This window comes from Acanthisitta chloris, unplaced genomic scaffold, assembly GCF_000695815.1.
Source record: "Acanthisitta chloris isolate BGI_N310 unplaced genomic scaffold, ASM69581v1 scaffold46385, whole genome shotgun sequence".
Taxonomy (NCBI): domain Eukaryota; kingdom Metazoa; phylum Chordata; class Aves; order Passeriformes; family Acanthisittidae; genus Acanthisitta; species Acanthisitta chloris.
The window spans coordinates 2697-22315 of NW_008672895.1; the positions used below are offsets into that span (position 1 = coordinate 2697).

At 38.0% G+C, this 19619-nt stretch overlaps 1 protein-coding gene across 1 annotated transcript; it reads left to right on the forward strand.

Annotated features, from left to right (window-relative positions):
* Positions 1–2991: 2991 nt before the first annotated feature.
* TRAK2 (trafficking protein, kinesin binding 2) lies at positions 2992–19192 on the forward strand. Its single transcript, XM_009074674.1, has 15 exons — positions 2992–3065; positions 4046–4234; positions 8648–8718; positions 9362–9478; positions 10661–10870; positions 12673–12751; positions 13933–14063; positions 14272–14346; positions 14967–15104; positions 15619–15698; positions 16395–16598; positions 16741–17039; positions 17378–17654; positions 17876–17983; positions 18514–19192. The coding sequence occupies exons 1-15, from the start codon at positions 3029–3031 to the stop codon at positions 19190–19192; spliced, it is 2694 nt and encodes an 897-aa protein (XP_009072922.1). The 5' UTR covers positions 2992–3028.
* Positions 19193–19619: the final 427 nt, after the last annotated feature.

A 19619-nucleotide genomic window follows, 5' to 3' on the forward strand; every position in this document is an offset into this window, starting at 1 on the left:
CTCCCGTCATGTGATGGCAGAACTCATTTTGTCTCTTTCCTACTAAGATCAAACCATGTTGAAATACCAGTGGTTTAATGGAATATGTGGTGCTGATTATTTTAGTTTTACTATTTTTAGCCTATACATTATGATATCTTACCATTTGGTAGACAATTGATGTGTATTTCTTGCCATGCTTTTAAGATGTTTTTCCAGCCCTTCTTTTTTTTTTTTTTGCTGGCTGTACTTTAATTTTTTTTTTGTATGAATGGGCTTCAGCACTGCCCTTTTTTTATATAGTTTCTTTTCCATTTTCCATGCTAGCATGCCTTAGAGCAGCTTGGGTTCTGTCAGGCAGATACAAAAGGCCTAGGAAGGGTGCTGCACATACTACTGGTTTTAGCTCACTGTTTGAAGCTAAATGATACTTGAAATGTGAGACACACATTGTGGAGTAAAATTTAATGTAGAGACTACAGAAATACACAGATTGAGATAGATATGTATGTTTGTGTATAAAATGTTGTTTGCTAGTTCCATCTCTCTTGAGCCTTCCTTGAAGAAAACCTCCTGAGGGCACCACTCCTGCATGTGAGGTGTTCTCCAGTGTTTGAATTCCCCTTGGTTGTTCCATGTTGAATTAAGCTATTTGTAAAAAACTCAAACATCAATGGGAAATTGGCATATGCGGGAGTAGGGGGACAAAACTACTAAGGAGTAGGTCAGTGTAGAACAAATATAATAAATTGACAGTTGAAATAATCTTTATAAATAAAGATTAAAAATAATACCTGAGAATGTTTTCTGCCTTCTCTTTTGGTCATGTCTTTGTGCACAATCTAAAATTTTAATTTCTAGTCAACCTTTTTATGGCATGGCCATATATTTTAAAGCCATGTTGTAAATTTTGTGTTTCATTTAAATGCATTTAATTATAGTTGGAACATGCAGAAGGAGCCTGCACATAAGTAATTTTATAGCTGCCGCATGAAAGGGTCACGGAGTCAGTTTCAGGCTGGTACTGCCCAGTGTGTTAGCTGGTTGAATTTTAGAGAAGTTGCCCCATGGCATATAAAACCGAAGCCAGGAGAAGCATCAGGAATGTGAGCATTAACTTTTATGGTGTTTGCTAATCTAGGAAACTTCTCAAAGGTTTTACAAATGAGTTTGCCCGTTCAGTTCAATGACTTGGTGTTGACCTGGTGCTTTAGAAAACTTCTAGCCAAATGATTTTTTCCTTTTTTTTTTTTTTTGCTCTTTGGCTGAACTGAGATTGACCTGCAACAAATAGTGTTTCTGCTTTGCACTTACAAGAGAGATTAAATCCAAGACTGAGAAGTAGTAGCATTCTTTTTTACAGTTTTAAAACTCAAAGGAAAAACATTCAGAGTTGTGAAAAAACTGTTCTATGCTGCTGAACTTTGTCTAGCTCTACAGTGACTCTTTATTACAAAATACAGTCATGCATGTGTGGATCTCCAGCAGCCTTCTTAAATGTCTTTTTTTTATGCAGCATTGAGTTGTTTTAGAGAACAGGAGGTGTGTGTAGTTCATGCTTTTCAGCAGTCCATTTAAAAAACAGCCTCTAGAAAGGAATCACAAGTGCTAGAAGCAGCTGTACATTCAGATAGAAAATGTTTCTGAAATCTCAGTCTTCTTGTTTTTATTAAATGTCTAATATGGACAATTACAACTGGTAAATAGAGTACATGTATAAAGAAATAAATGACAGAGAAAGAAGATACTGCTCACAAGTATGAGCTGACTTTAATGGAAGAAAGTTGTTTTTTGGTCTCCTGCCAAAGTCTACGGGCAGATGAACTGCAGGCCCTAGGCTTGCTTTAAAAATCTCCTGCACTGTCCATTTTGATCTTGTCAAATGAGAGGTTGCTACAGACAGTGGGACAAACCTCTGATTGTTGTGCTTGATGGTCAGAGGTCTTGGGGAAACTGTTAGGAGCAAATTTGAAATGAATACAAGATTTCAAGAGAATTTTGTGTTTACTGAATGTAGGAGGAGGGAAAATGAGACTTTTTTCCCTTCTATTTTTCTGTCATCTAGAACTACTCTAACTATATGGAAGGTGAATAATCAGTCTTGGCAAAGGAGCAGGATAATTTTGACTTTATTAAACTCTTCTGATAGGTTATCTGAATTAGTCATGATGGTTTCATTTTTCAGTTTAAATATATCCCTGATGAAGCGGAAACATGGATTTTATCACGATCCACAAAGTAAATTTCTGATAGGTCCAATTTTTAATTAACAGACTCCTAAAGGGGGAGAAATTAAAGCAAACAGTGGTATACAACTCTTTTTAACAATCGAAATGCTAAGAATGATGATTTTGTAATCCTGCCCTTAGAATCCGTTATATTAAATAAATGTAGTAGCCTGAAGAAAACTTCAGTTTATTGGAGCTGTTGTTCTTTAGCATAAAATGGAAATGCCTCATTTCAGTGAATGACCTGAATACACTGAATATTGTATGAAAGAGAAAGAATGGCATAGATAGGTAGGAAATTGACAAAGTCCATGCTGAAGGTGAGATGTTATGTCTTCAGAGAGAAGACATATTTTTAATGCTGCATTTTTTATGTATGTGTAAACTGGGGATTAAAATGTTTGTTTACCTTTTCTGTTTTATAAGTTAATTATAGTACAGAGGGGAAATTCAGACTGGAAGAGACAAAGTCACATTAATTTACCCACCTTGTTTGAAAGAATAAAATCTGTTAAACTTTGGTGCTCTCTTTGTTTTATTTCTAGGTGATGGCTGAGCTGAGGAGCTTGTGAAGCTTACATGAAACATCCCATAACTACTTCTACTGATCAGTAAAGGCCCAGATGAAATAAGCACGTCCTAAGATGACAATAGATCCTACAGCGTACAGAAGTAAGTTGATGCCAGATTTCTGAGTGTCTGAGTATCTTGATGGCCCTCTCTAAACCAAAGCCATCTTTTTACCAAAGCAATAAAGGAATGGTGCAGAATCTGACTACAGCATGCTATTTCCAAAGAAGTGAACTGTGAAGGAAGGACTCATGAGTTGTGATCACAAGGGCTTGGAGAGCATCTCTGGTAAGTTGAAGAATTACTATTACAAATCCCAAATGTGTCTGATGTGTTGCAAAGCACTAACCTGAGGACAATCTTATATTTCACATTCTTCATATTGGTTACCTGATATGGCAAAGGAACATTTAACTAGCTCCTAAAGTCACCGTGCACTGTCACATACTGTTTGTAATCAACATCGGCATTTTTTCCATTGAAAGATATGGAAAATAGCTTTCATCTCTAGGTAAAAATGTTGGAAAGATAGTCATTGTATACTTTTGATATGCAGTATTTTAACCAACTTAGAATTAATGTTTCTTTTTTGGGGGAAGGGGCAATAATCATGAAGAGATTAAGGGACACACACACACCAAAACACAGAGCTAGACTTCATTTCCAGGATTTTGAGTGTCATGTTTCTCAGAGCATGATTCCATAAGGATGATAATGAAATTTTATATTTGTTCCCTGATTTCAAAGCAGTATTCACTTGATTTTGTAGTTACTATAAGATTGTTTATATCTATGTTATTATCAAACAAAAGCATAAAACAGAAGAACAAGAAAAAGGTGAATTTCCTTAAGAAAGGGAAAAGGTAATAACTATGATAGAGTCAATGAGATTTTAGAAAAGCAGTATCTGGTAAAATGTAGGTCTGTGGTTTAGTTCAATGAAGAGGAAAAGACAGAAATTGAAACTTATTACATAGATCATATCTGTGTTGTTCCTCCAAGAAGCCGGAGGGGCACATGACTAGACCAGCTTTCCAGGAAGTTGTGGGGTTAGTTGGTGAGGAGGAACTTACAAATATTACAGTGTAAATCAAGTAATGATTCAATAAGTATTCTGATAATTTGTCCAATACAGAATAATTCTTTTCAAATCTACTGAAGGTTTATAAAGTATTTTATAGTATATAGAATATATACTACTATAGCAATACTATTAAATTTGACATATATTTAGTAATGCACTATTATTGACATTTACTCACTTTCAGATGTCTCCTCCAATGAGGACCTTCCTGAGGTCAAGTTGGTGAGCATGCTGGAAGAACAGTTGCCAGATTACAAGTTACGAGTAGACTCTCTGTACGAAAATCAGGACTGGATTCAGCGCCCTGCTTGCCATGGCTGTCCTCTGGAGATCGCTTCTCCAGCTCATGAGGAGTCATCCTTCCGTTACATGAGTGAGTCTATCTGGGCCTAGAATATTATTCTTTTTTTTTCTCAAATATTGAAGATAAAAATGTAGATATAAAGTTAGTATTAGAAAGTGTTCAAATCTGGAGAACTTTGGACAGGTGGAAGAAAAAGGTGAGTTCAGGGGAAATGCTTGTAGTCCAGCACTGCGATTCTAAGGGCTGACCTAGCACATCCCATGACGGCCTGATAATTAGATTTCACACCAAAATAAGAGTGGAAACCTGTGATAGTGAAAAAGAGGCAGGAACCAAGAATTGTGCTGGAACAGATGTAATACAGGAGGTATGGAGTATGCAGCAGCTCTGTTGCAGGAATGTTAATGATGCTGTGGTTCTTGTAATGATGTTTGCCCTGATGTTTTTGTGTCAGTGCTGTTTGTGAAATGTTGTTAGTGGTTCCCACTGGAGAGAGATAGGTGGGTACTGGATCAGTGTTTATCACTGCCTTTCAGTTTTGAAAATACTAAGTAACTTACTCTTAAACCTACCAAATCATAAAGAAGAAAATGGGCAGCTTCAATCACATGAACCAACCATTAATACATTGAAAATTAAAGGTGTAGAAGGCTGCCAAAAGATCTGAACACTTACTTGCCTGTAGTTTCAAGTGTTTCCATGTGAGGAGAATGCATTTTAATTGGTTTAAAGGAATGAGAATATATTGCATATATTGCAACAAACCACATAGAAGAGTGAACTTGGTATTTATATACAATCTGTGGCTATTACCCCTTCCTTGTACCTGCCACCTCTGACAGAGGTTTTGTTGTTTGTTCTTTAAGGGTCCACCTAGGGTGCATAGCAGAGGAGTATGATTAAAATATTACCTCCTAAGAATTCAGTGGTCAACAATTTAAAGCAGTCTTGTTATGAGTTGAACTGACAGGCTTGGAACTCTTTTCACTGTGGAAAGTAATTGGAAATCCACTTTTAGTGCTCAGTTGTTTCTGTATTACAAGCATAAATGATTTTATAGCCTAGCAAATGTGTTTGTAGTTTACTGCAAAAAATTGTGTACACTGTAAGCAGTTGTGCGGTCAGTGGGGTGTGTGCTTGCCTCTTAAGTTTTAATTACAGAGAAGTGGGGTCAGAGTCTGTCAGTGCTGGACTGAACTTCACATGAGATGCAGCTCTGCTGGAGCTCTCTGATCAGCACCGGTGTGATGAAACAGGGCTGTGGGAGAAGGACCTGCAGTCAGCATGAGCTTGCATTTTCAGACTGCAGTGGGAGGGTGGGGATTTATCAACAATGTTTGCATGAAGTCAGTCATATATTGTTTGGCTGTCGAGGCACTGCAGAAAGTGGTGTCTGCCTGTGTCACCCAGAGAGAAGTTCTTATCAGCTATAGAAGGTCTCCTGTGAAAATAGTACCCTGCTTGTGAGATTTTAATTTTTTTTCGAGCAGATGTTGTAGGTGTTTTCTTGACATTCTCACAAAGGAGCTGTAACAGTGGCTGAATTCGACTTAAAAGATAACTGGTAGGCATAACATGCGAAACTAATTCTGTCATTTAAGAACACATTGTAACTGCTGAGTTGTCCAAATTCAACATAAATACAGTTTCTCCTAGAAATTTTCCAGAGATTGAATATAGTAGTCATCATATTGGCTTTTCTGAGGCTAGTAACTTACAGGGAGGTACTCCAAAGGTCCCAGACAAATACAGATGTAAATCAAGATCTGGTTATAATCACTGCTAAATAGCTTGTTAGGTGGAATTTGTACCTTTCTTTCTGTTTCTGGAATTGGGAATAAATGTGACAGTCATACTCTTGAAACATAATATGGGTGGGGTTATGTGCCTGTCTGCCCCCCCTCCCCCCCCCCGTGTACATATGGAAACATTTTTATAACTTTTTCCTAGAGAGAATGCTAAATTTGTGGTTTGAGTGAATTTGTAGTCAAGAAAAAAAAAGATTAAAGAACACAACAGTTATTGCACTTGAGCTCCTCCTTTTTTATGGCTGCTGCTGCCTATTAGTAGAAGCACATGACCAGTTGAGTTCCCACTGGCTCTGTTTGCAGTGAGGTGGAAAAATATTTTCTGCTTCAACCATGGTAGCATAAGAAACCCTGACTTACAAAGGATCTGTCTTTAGAACTACTTTCTATTTATGAATAAAGGGGCATGGCACAACATAACAAGAATTTTAACCAAAATGAAGAGTTGCTTGCAGCTTTTACCTGGCAAGGTGAGTGATTGCAATTGCGTGTGTTCACAAGAGAGAATTATAACAAATTTTGATCCTGTATTGTGAGAAAATAACAATATTTTTATGTAGCTAATTGTCAAAGCTCTTAGTTCTGTGATTTTATCAGAGTAAAGATACTTGCTTTTGATTTTAGGAACTTGACTACCTACTTAGGTAAGTTAAGCTTATGTGGAATTAGTGTAAATCTTTATTAATGTGACTGGATAGAAACTTATAACGTGAAATCACCTGGTAAGAGCAGTTACCACAGGAGAGCTGGCTATAATATCCTGCCTGTAATGACTGTAACTTATCTACATGCAGTGAATTTTCCACATACTAGTAAGTCAGATGAGTTAGGAGTCCTCTCTTAGCAACCAAAATCAGCAACCAGGTGGCACAGTGAGTGCATGTCATGCTGATGGTTACATACTTTAAATTTTGTGAAGTTTCTATTTTTCCCCTGCTTACAAATTCAGTTAGTAGATGGCAGTGCTATAAATTCAAAGCTCCTAAATACTTAAACAGCACATGTTGGGTTTTTATGCCTACTGATCTAATTGCTAAAAAGCATTTGATTTATTAGTTTGATTTAATCTTCTGTTAAGCCCTTAGAGAAACAGTTCCATAAACCTTTTTCTTCTGTATTGTTCTTTCTGTTCTTCTGTCTTTCAAGATTGCAAGCAAGTTTCTTTCTGTACTAAAATGCAACTTGATTTTGTGCTTAGCATTGCCTTAGTGTTAATGCTTTGAAAGGTTAATCGGAGACGTTATGTATGTAAAGGGCATAGATTATATAACATTAAAAAAGCTAGTGTGCTCTTCAGCTTGACACTGTGTCATAACTAAGTGTGCAGACCTCAGCCAGAACAAACTGAAAACCAATATCACTGTTTAATCAGAGTATGTGTCAGATTTAAACAAGATAAGAATGAAGAAAATGTTTAGAACAAATCCATAGTCATTTCATTTTGCAGTTCAGTGATGACGGAATTAGTTTCAAAACAGGTTAACTTACATCTACAGTTGAAGCAGATACATCTATAATTTTTAAATTCATATTGCTACCTTCTTCACTTTCATGATCCTGATTCCATAAAGCAAAACTAGCAAATTTCTGTTGTACTTGGACAGGCACAAACATCCATCACCTGCAAGTGAGATGTATAATTCTGCTTCTGAAGAAAATCATATTTAAATAGTTCTCTAAAAGTCCTAAGAAACTTTTAATAATGTAAAAAGTGTGTTGGCACATGCATTTATTTTTTAGTTACGGTGGATGCAGGCAAAAAAACCCATTTCCTTACATTTTAATTCTTTCTCCTCTTTGTTCTCTTCCCCCTGCCATATCTTTCATTTTCCGTCACTCCAGCTCTTATTGAACTTCCTTCCTCGTCCTTGAGTGGATCTCACAAATTTGCACAAGGTAATTAAGATGGCTTTGTTACTACCATCTTCTCTTTCTCAGGACATGAATTAGAACAGACCAGTGCTTTGCATTTTAGCATTGTATTTTGTTCAGAGTTGTCACAAATTCTTCATGCTTTGTTTATTCTTCACTCAGTCCTGTTTTTCAAATCCTACATTTTCTCAGATTTCAATAGTTTTACAAAATTTTCAAACAGTGAAGTTACACAATTAGTAAGATAGGATTTACTGCTACATCTAAAATGCAGACATTATCTCAATGTCTTTTTGTTTCCAAAATGATCAAGCCCTTAATAAATACATTTTCATGATTAGTCTCTGGGGTCTTCATACTTCCTGTGTATAGCAGTCACACACACTAGTGGGAATTTTGTTTCAAGGTTAAAGTGTTTTCAAGTGTATTTGGATATGTTCCAATATACTCTTCCCTCTCTCCCCAGCTGGCTGGATGATTTAATTGCTTAGCTGTATTCAAAAAGTTGATCTTAAGAATTTTTCTTCTTTTTCTAAATTTGAAGGGGGTGTGAGCATCTCGAGTTTTAGTTTAGTATTGCTGAAAGCCGTAAATGATAGATACCTCACTTATCTGTCTCCCAAATGAGTACTGTTTTTTACTTCTGAAGTTGAAGTCAAGATGCATTTTCATAGCTTCCACTAGTTTCATCAGCCAAGTAATGTATTTGTATATAAACAACATCCTCTGTGTTTAGCTCTCTCCCTTCCCACAGTCTTCTTGTATTTCAGTTACTTCAATAAGTATGTTTGTCTCTCTGCAGTTCTTGGCACAGATAATGTGGAACAGAAAATTTACAGTGATGCTGACATGGTCAAACATCTGTTAGCTGAGGTATGCTTGTCTCTGCAGTGCTACATTAATGTATTTGAGGACATGTATTTGAGGAAGGGATTCAGCTAATGGAAATTTTGGTTGTTATCTTTGAGAGCTGCTTATCAAACCCATGGGTAATGTGCCCATTTGCTTGCACCATCTCAGAAACAAAATTTAAGAAAAATGTGGGCACCCATGGGGTCAGTGAGCGTAAGAAAGCAACATATTTCTTCTGATTTCCTGTTGCTCCTCTGCTTCTACCCTCTCAACACTGTGCAAGGTGAGCAGTTTGTTCTGGAGAAACTGTCACTTAAAAGACCTAACTATATGTGGATTTTTTTGTATGATTCAACAGAGCCCATGTAACCTCTCCAGTACTGCGCAAATAAAAAACCCCAAATTATCCCCAGGTTTGGTGCTTTCTCCTCCTCCTGTTACTGCAAATGGCTGTGGAAGAGAATATGCTGTATCAAGGAGCACAGTTATGGACAGGTTCTGCATCCAAATGATGATCATTTTTCTAGCAATGTTCATCCATTTGAGAATGAAGAGGGATCTCAGAGTGGTGATGTATTGAGCAATAGCTAGGAAAATCTAAAGCTACTCCAAATTTAAACCTGACATGGTCAAAAGGAGACATTTGTTTTCATTTTGTGAACAGAAAGATCGGGACCTGGAACTGGCAGCTCGAATTGGACAAGCACTTCTTAAGCGAAACCATCTGTTGACAGAGCAGAATGAAGCATTGGAAGAACAGTTAGGACAAACTCTAGACAGAGTAAGTGATCTCTTTTCTTTTTTCCTTTATTAGTTCTTGTTTTCCTTTTTTTCTCTCTCTTTTCTATTTATGATGGCAGTAAGAGGATTAATAGAAATATATAATTTATTGGAAAGCAGGTGATTAGTGTGCTCAAACTACAGAATTATGCTTAGATGTCATTCTCCTAATCACCATTGTTCAATCACCTTTCTCAGTTCAGGAATTGCCTGTGAAGACTGCATGGTGTAATTACTGAGAAATTATGAGAATGTTAGATATCATTAGGGTATATCAGACCATCAGTCTGATTTCTTGCCATTAAATTGAGAATCTAATAATATAAGTCAAAATAAGAGGTTGGTATCTGACATGACCTGCTACGTAACAACTTCACAGGTGAGGAAACAGCCAGAAAATGAGGTGGTTTTATGGGGTGTTTACACTGAGAATAAACAAGTGAGTAAATAAAATGTAACGCAAAGTGAACTCTGATCAAGATCTTTACTCCATCTCTTGCTGTAAACACAAATTGTTGATCTAATCTTTTCTTTGTTTTTCATTCACAAAAAAGAAATTAAATAGCTGACAAATAACTCTGTGGTCAACAGATGTAGTCTGAGTTAGACTGAAATGGATTCAGCTGCTTGTATAAAACAGTGTGTTGGTAATGCACACATACTCATAATCACCTGTAGGACACAAACTTTTGCGTTCATACAAAAATTTAGATATGCAAAGTAGAATTTATCTAAATGAGATCTGTCTGTTCTATTGTTTTTAATTGTCCTATGGTTCATTTGCTGTGCAGACTGGAGGGCACCAGTCAATACATATAGATAGTTGTCTCTAAGTCCTTTTCTCCAGGAATTCAACAGTTCAGAATAATGGTCATAATCAGAATGATAATTAATGTTAAAATAAAAGCATGTATCAAAGCAGCTGGAAAACTATTTTGAAGTAAACTGTTAAAAAAAGTAGGTTCTGTTGTTGTTCTTGTGTTACCTTGAATTTTCAGCCTTTGTTGCAGGGGTAAAATTATGACTTTTGTGAACTTTCTGTAAAATAAATAGAGATGTGAGCTATTCTTTAATCTCACTTTAGACTGGTGCAGTGATGTTCCAAGAAGCTGCATAAATAATGCACTGTAATATTGTATATCTAAAGTATGTTTCATGAGGTGGTGATCTCCCTTTGCCATAGGCTAACCAGCTGCAGCATGAACTGTCAAAAAAGGACGACTTGCTGCGTATTGTTTCCATTGCTTCTGAGGAGAGCGAGACAGATTCCAGCTGTTCCACACCACTTCGTTTCAATGACTCTTTCAATGTATCACACGGGCTGTTGCAGCTGGATGTCTTGCAAGACAAACTCAGAGAGCTGGAAGAGGAGAACCTTGCTCTCCGGTCAAAGGTACATCTGTCTCACAGTGTATACCACATAGGTTGGATATGAAACAAATCAGGGTGGTTCAAATACAGCATCAGGGTTTCTGTTAAGTGTATGGCTATTTTGTATCACTGTACACAAATCATCACCAAGCACTTTTCCTCTACTCCCCACATCCTTCTGTTTCTTGCACTACTCATTATCTCCAGAGTCCTCTAGTAGGCCTTTCTCTGTGCCTTTATGATATGTGAAACAATATGAGAATATACGTAAGGACCTGGCAAATGTACTTGGACCCATCCAGGCTCTTAAGCTCATGTGAACTGTTTTGATATAAATCTGACTGTAATTAGTAGTAGCATTTTGGGGGTTCTATTCTGTTGCCATTACATTTTTGTCGACTATATTTAACATTCAGGGTTAATAAGCTACTCAAATTCATTTAAAAACACACTTAGTTTTGACTGTGTGATTAGTTTCTGTATTTTAATTGGTCTCTCTTGTGTATAAAAAATGAATACGAGCACTGTGCCATTAGAAGGATAGAGACTAAATAGGCAGACAGAATATTGGCTGTAAAAGTCATGGAACCAACGGGAAATGTTCCAAGAATTGGTATCTACAGATGCAGTGTCTTTTCTTTGTTAGTGAAGAGTGGAACTTGTGAAATAGGTGAGTTGTTAAAAGTGGATTATTTTGTTGTTTTTAAGAAAAGGAGGTGTTGTTTCCAAGGATTTCTTTTTATTTAGTGTGCATGTGGTGTTTTGATTTTTTTAAATGTAAGCCTTTCCCAATGTAAGCTTGTTACAGCAGTACAACAGAGACTAATGCCAACAAAATATACTTGTCCCCTTGTTTTGTCTCCAAAATATTCAGCCTGAGATGCACATTCTTCCTAAAGCTCCCTAAGACCAAATGGATAGTTCAGTAGTGCTGTAGCACAAGAAAGAGAAAATCAGATTGCTTTTATTATGTTCCTAACCCTGTATATGGTTGCACTAGTTTACAGATGAGGCAGGGATTCATTTAGTCTACCTTAGTGTGAAATTAAGGAGTTGAAAAGAGTGTGCTATCATTCTGTGATACACCATCACCTTCACTGGCTTGAAATGGCCTGTCATAGTGAGCCTATATTTGCTTTTTTATTTATTTCCATGTGTAAAGAAGTGTGTTTGCCTACACTTGTGTAGCTGTACTGCTGTTTGCTTGGATAATCTTTAAAACCACTTACTAAGTTTTATGGTGTGAGTCACTTACTAGCAAGCAGTCCTGAATATAGGAGACCTGACTGTGATAAGGTTAATATTCTCATCCTCACAATCAGAACGGAAGTGGCAATCTAGAACACGTGAGGTTGTTTAGATTTGGTGGGATACTTGGTCTCTGGCCCAGAACATTTAGTTTATAAATAGACTAGGTGGGGAATATGGAGAAAAGCTGTGCTACTGAGAGCTTTTCAGTGCCGTAAAAGATTTGACTAACATCATTCAGATTTCAAGATTTTTTTTTTACCTTAAGAAGTTTTGAAGCAAATTCAGTTGCTTATTTCTGATTACTGTCTCCACCAAGTTACATATTGTTGCAACAATTTTTTATCAGAGCCAAGAGATCAGGTTTTATTCATGTATCTGTGTGTCTTTCACTTGAAAGACCTCTACAATGGGTTATGGTGGAAAAACAGTTAGGAAGTATGACCAGATGCATAGAAATTACAGAGATAAATAGAGGGAGACTCTTCAGTTGCAAGAATTTTAGAAAAAAAAATTTATAGCGTTAATGTTTAAATAAACTGCAGTTGTTATTGATAAGCAATAATTTTCTTGAAGGCTTGCCATCTGAAGACAGAAACCATTACATATGAAGAGAAGGAGCAGCAGCTGGTCAATGACTGTGTCAAAGAACTGCGTGAGTATCCAGGCTGTATCTCACAATGGCAAAATGGTGTTTGAAATATCTAGTGCCTACATCTTCTTAGTCGACCCTGACTCACAAAATGAGCTTCAGTAATTTATGCCAATTATTCAAGTCCTGCACTTTACCCAAGTGCAAGATTGTTTCTGTATTTCATCAAGTTTTACTCTGGCATTCAAACTCAGGTATGTGTATTGCATTTAGAGAGAGAAATCTAATGTGCATAAACTTCCTAAACTGAAGCCCATTACAGACACCAGAAATTCAACAAAGTATACTTCTTGTATAAAGTATTCAGTACACTTGACACTGAAATGTATCAGAATATAGAGTCTTAAATATATGAACACATTATTTTAAAAATATATATCTTATGAACCAAAGCATTTAAATTAGCAAGTGCTTTAATTTGTCTAGAACATTGTTTGCTTTAGGGACTGCTTATTTGCAAAGAATTGCAGCTACTCATATAAATGCATGTTAAGTATTCTGAAACAAAGCACAGTCCTAGAGTACCAGGGTTTGCAAGCTTGAGGCTAATTGCATCTGGCTATAGAGGCCTTCATCCACACCCTCCTCCTGATCAGGTGGTCTGTAGCAGACCCCCACTATAACATTCCCTGCTCCAACCCTGCCCTTAATCTTGACCCACAGACTCTCGACTAATTCCTCAACCATCCCTAGGCTGAGCTCCACACTTTCCAGTTGTTCATTGACATATAGGGCTACTTCTCCTCCTCGTCTCCCCAGCCTGTCTTTGCTGTAAAGCCTAAACCCTTGTATTCCCACGCTCCAGTTGTAGGAGCCATCCCACCACATCTCCATGATACCCACAATGTCATATCTACACAGGTGCATGCATGTCTCTAGTTCCTTTTGTTTATTGCCCATACTAGCTGTGTTTGTGTAGAGACATTTGAGCCAGCGCCTCTCTTACTATGAGCTCTTAGTATGTTACACCTGCATTGAAAGTTAACTCTTTCTTCTCCTCCACTGTTAATCTTTTCCTTACGGATGTTCTAAGGCACCTACTCTTATGAATTGATTTCCTAAGAGTATTGGTTGTTTTGTAGGTGGTTGTTGACTTTCTCAGATCTTTTCTGGGTTTTGGATTTGGTTTGGTTTCTTTGTCATGTGTTGGGAGGTCTCTATTAAGTTCCTTTTATGTGTTGTAGGGCAAACAAATGCTCAGATTACCAGGATAACAGAGGAGTTGTCACAGAAGAGTGAGGAGTTGGTTCACTACCAGGAAGAGATCTCATCCCTCCTGTCTCAGATTGTCGATCTTCAGCAGAAGCTCAAAGAAGTAAGGGAATGCTGATAAAGAGTGTCCATGTGTGTATGTGGAGGGGTGTGCAGTATGTGCACACTAGTGCTTAAGGCAAGTGAAAACTGACTTGCAGGCCAGGGGGGTTACACTGGAGGAGAGTGGCTGCTTCAGGGAAGCATGGCAGAGGATCAGCCTTTTGGGGAAATCAGCTGAGAAAATGACAAGCACTTTTTTGTGCTTTCAGCATGTGATTGAGAAGGAGGAGCTGAAACTTCACTTACAAGCCTCCAGAGATGCTCAGAGACAACTGACAGCAGAGGTACTTAAAGCTTCTATGTATATACATTTAGGTAAATGTTTGGAATAGAATACAGGAGAAAGAAAATGGGGAGAAAATAGAAACTACTGCTTTTTAATTATGTAGAACTTCTAATCTTTCATTGTGGTTGGAGTCATATGGTTGGAGGAAAATAATAATTACTTTTATTTAAGTATACACAAATATTTTTGTAGTTCACATGAGTATGAAAGGCAAGGAATGTGTTTCAAGTCAGGAGGTCTTGCTGTTCTTTGTGGTTACAAGAAAAATAGTGGGTTAGTATGATTATATCAACAGTATTTTAGCTTATTAGATTTTAAGGCAGTTCTCTTTTTTTTTTGCTTCTTTTGCATCAGCAGTTACTGTATTTTCAGAGTTGTTCAATGTATTTTCTTTTGGATTTCATCATACTTTTTCCTCATTGGAATCTTAATTTGGACTTCATGCTTCCTCATTAGCATCAGTACAGATGCTGTTGTTCATTCCAGATGTTGGCATGTGCCATGCCGTTGGAAGATTACAGTGTTGAGTCAGTCAATATAAGTTAGTGTAGGAGTGAATTCAGTTTCATTCTGTCTTTTCTTTGAAGAGATCACCCGATAGCCTCTCTTCTCTTTCAGCTGCATGAGCTGCAAGACCGGAATGCAGAGTGTCTGGGGATGTTGCACGAGTCCCAAGAAGAAGTGAAGCTGCTGCGCAGCAGAGCCAGCTCAGCCGCGTGTCTCTGCCACCCCCAGTCACATGGAGCATTTCCCGTGGTAACCAATACTGCTAGCCTGGCATATACCAACTGGCACAGAAGGCCTGTAGTAGCATACAGCTGTATGGGTGCAATGGCCATTACAGGAGCTGCAGCAGGAACTGTTTTGTAGTAGGCAAAGGAGCTGATCTAATGTTTTTTCAATTCTTCAGTGTGTACACTTTGGAGAATTTTATGTATTAGGAACTTAACCATTCACTTGTTACATTGCGATATTACAATAATTTTTCCTTTTTATATGCCATTTCTGTTTAATAAGGGAATTGGCATGTTCTACAGCTTGTGCTGAGTTGTGCTAGTGTTAATTGTTCAATGTTGGTGTGAATTTTATAACTTGGCAGTGTTTCTATAAGAAACAGCATCTTTTCAAGAGTCCAAAGAGTATTCTTTTTCCTTTATGTAGTTTATGATGTAATTTTATGTCCTTGCAAGATTAGATTTTAAGCATCATCAGAAATGCATGACCTAACTGATTGCCAGAGATGACTAATGTGGTTTTCATTCTTCTCTAGGATTCCATTGCAGCAGAAATTGAAGGGACAATGAGGAGGGAATTGAGTCAGGGTGATGAATCTGTTCTCTCTAAGCAAAAGTATGTTTTCAGATCTCTATGTGCTATTTTGATATTTTTCCACAGACTTGTATCAAGTAAGGTGGTTTTAGATTTGGGGAATCTATAAATGTGTATATTCTCTATAAGTTTTCTGTGTAACTTAATAAAAAGAGGTTTGTGGTATTTGGTACTATTTTCAACTTTGCGACCTTATTTGATTCTATGAGGAAGTTGGAAATTTGCTAAAGGGCTGTTATTTCCATTTTTAATTTATGAGATTTTTTGATTCAAATTCTCTGATACACAGCACTAGTTTTATCCTTTTTAATGCTTATACAAAAATTCCCAAGCAAATGACATTTATAGCTGAAAAAACGAGAGCAGTTTCCAAAACGCTGAAGACCTGTTCCTGGATCTCATACTTTGAGCAAGAAGGAATAAATTAAATATATGTTTCTGAAAGTATATGTAAATGAAATAAATAAAATACTTGCTTCTGAATATTTTGAAGTGGTTATCAGTAGACGTTTGGGTCTTTCAGGTGAAAGTAAATGGAAATTCTGATATTTAACAGAGTAGTTTTCCTGAAAACATGAGTGTTTTAGGCAATCCTGTTTTTCTGGACGTCTTTTAAGTGAGGTCTCTGCAGGCTTTTGAAAGTTTGTTGAGAGCTTTTTCTTTATTACATCATCTTTACTTCTGAAAACCACATTTGTTTGCTTGTCTTTTCTGCAGGGGTCAACAGAAACGAGTATTTGACACTGTCAAGATTGTTAATGTCATTCGCGGCCGCTCCTCTTCCTTTCCTGCCCCACTGCCAATCCCTGGATCTAACCGGTCAAGTGCTGTTATGACAGCAAAGCCCTTCCAGTCTGGTGTGCACCAGTTGGAGAGCCACACACAGATGGCCCAGAGGAGCCACTTTGAGAAGAATTTGAAGTAGGAAACACAGGCTGTTACTTTCTTTTGAAATTAACTGATTCAGAACTAAATTCAGGCTGGATCTTTATTTAAGCTGTGTAATAGGGGAGTAGTTAATTTAGTAGTCTTAATGTCCATTATTATTTGATGTTTCTCACAGGAACACTCCTAATCCTGACCAGCCAGGAACCCCTGAAAACAGTGACTTAGTCACTGCACTGCACAGGCTCTCCCTCCGTCGTCAGAACTACCTGAGTGAGAAGCAGTTCTTTGAGGAGGAGTGGGACCGAAAAATGCATTTGCTGGCTGAGCAGAAAGAAGAGGGCAGTGGCTGTAGTACACCAACTGAAAGCTCCTCTTCCCTGGGTACAAACTCAGAGTTCACTGATCTCTCTGCCAGCAGTGGTAATCTCCGTGTCCTCCTACCAGAAAAATTGCAAATTGTCAAACCCATTGAAGGTAAGAGGATGATTTTCCTCCTGTCATCAGCAGAAAATGATTTTAGATTTGCCAACTAAATCATTGTTGGTGTGTGTATAGCTAGGTATGATGTGTAGTAAGAGGAAGCAGTGGTATTTGGTATGCATTGTGCCAACTAGCTCATCCGTATCGCTTTCTACTTGGCTTTGTTTTAGGGAGCTAAGTGTTAGGCTGCTTCTTGGCATTGCCATCCAAGCACATCATGAGGATCAGGGTGTCAGCACCTGCTGGCTGCAGTTGTTTTGGTCATGAATTCTTGTAACTCAGTGCAATAGTTGGCAGTGGCTCTCTGAGTCTCTTCTCTTTTGTCACACCAGGATCTCAGACCCTGTTTCACTGGCAGCAGCTTGCTCAACCCAACCTAGGCACCATTCTTGACCCCAGACCAGGTGTTGTTACTAAAGGCTTTACCCCTCTGCCTGATGATACTGTGCACCACATCTCTGACCTGGAGGAGGATGATGAAGAAGGTGGTGAAGGAGGTATAACATTTCAAGCACAACAGTCCTTCCCAGAGGAAAAGCAATGTACGGTGGCAAAGCCAGGGATAGGGATTTTCCTGCCCCCTGTTACCTCAGCAGCAGTACCTCCCACCGGTAAGAAACATGGTTAGTGTTTTTGCTGGGTTTGTTTTGCAGTCTCCTTTCCGCTAGGGAAAATGCTTGATTGTGTTACAATGCTGGTTTTGCTGTCTTTGTTCTTTACATAAAGAAATAAAGACTACAAAAAAATTAGCAGTGATAATAACATTGTCTTAAATTTTGACCAGTTCTTATCTGTCTTTATTTTTACCCTCAATGGATGTAAATTCTTCACGTTGCAGCCTCAAATCCAGGGAAGTGTCTGTCTTCAACAAATTTCACATTTACCTTTACTACCTGTAGGATCCTTCACCCATCTGATGTCACTCAAGTTACTCCCAGGTATGATGACTGCTGACATCTTAAATGTTGCTGCATAGGATTAAACAGTTACTTTCTGGCTTCTGATGCATGCACCAGTTTTAAAAGCTTACCAAGGCAGCTAGGCAATATGTAGGGTGTTACTAATACAAATAGTTGTAATTACAAAGGGGAAACTTGGAATTCTCTAGAGTGAGAGTTAAAACAGGTTAAGGTAGCTTAAAGGAAGTAAATTTTAACTCTTAAGTAGCAAATGCCTTGTATCATATACCTATTGTAAAAAAAAAAAGATTCTATGATTTTTTTTTCCCTATTCTGTCATACTAACTGGAAAATTATGTTAATATTTTATCTAATACAGTGACCACAGAAGGTCAATTCATTGGTACTTTGCAGTGCAGTATTTCTGGGTCTACTAAAGCCGAAACTGTAACCTATAATAGCAATAGTTTACTTTTTCTTGAGCCTTCTGTATACTAAAAGGCAAATTCAGAGCAGAGCAGGTATAAAGATGTCTAATGTGTGCATATTCTGTTTCATTTTTATTTCAGCTCCATGGGTGCTCCATTTTCAGTGGGAAATACTGGGAGCAGTATTGGAACTCCAGTAGTGAGCACTCCAGCTATTCCTTATAGACTTAGTACTGGAGAATTTCTCACCAACAGAAGAGACTCAACTACTACTTTCAGCAGCACAAGCAGCCTGGCTAAACTTCTGCAAGAACGAGGCATCTCTGCCAAGGTTTATGATAGCCCTGTATTAGAAAACCTGCCTTTGCTGCAGCCTCCTCGAAGTCTGCGCATTCCTTCTACGCCACCAAATTCTCCATTGGGTTCGCCTTGTCCTTCTCCTCCACTCTTTGAGCCTCGAGTGCATCACTCAGAAAATTTCTTGGCTTCCCGACCAGCAGAAACATTCTTGCAGGAAGTGTATGGCCTAAAGCCTTCCCGTAACGCTCCAGACGTAGGCCAGCTGAAGATGAACCTCGTGGACAGGCTGAAGAGGCTGGGCATTGCCAGGGTGATTAAGCCCTCTGAAACACAGGACTATGAGAAGAACCAGAGGCCAGGGGTTAGCTTGCAGAGACAGGACCCTGCTGTGTTTTTAAATGCAGGTAGCAACTTAATGGCAGGACTGAGAAGAAATCAAAGTCTTCCAGCCATGATTGGAGCATTGGGAGCTCCAGTCTGCACACAGTCATCAAAAATGGATATACTAAAGGAGGACTAACTGACTTGACAAGTGTTTGACTTAGAACATGGTAGATAATATGAGGGATGACATCAAGTACAGGCGTTGTTAGATGTGTTACAGGAGAGTTGGAGAAGGCACGTGCATGTTAAAGATGTGGGAGAGACAAATGTTGGGATCAAGGAGCAAAAGAAAATTGCTTGGGTCTGAGGAAGAAGGTTTTTGTGGGAGATGAGAAAGAAGAAACCAAAGCCTAATTTTGACACCCCCTTCATCATTTGTCATGAGCAAAAATAAAAGACCATTATGGACATTCTCAGTATTTTAACCCTTTAAACTCTGTAGAACTGTTTTGCAGGTGTTCTACCTTTTTCTACCATATGCCCATAGTATTTTACTAGTTGTTAGCAATCAGGCTGTAGCATTTAAATCTGTTAAAAGAGCGATCAGTCTGACCAGTATTACC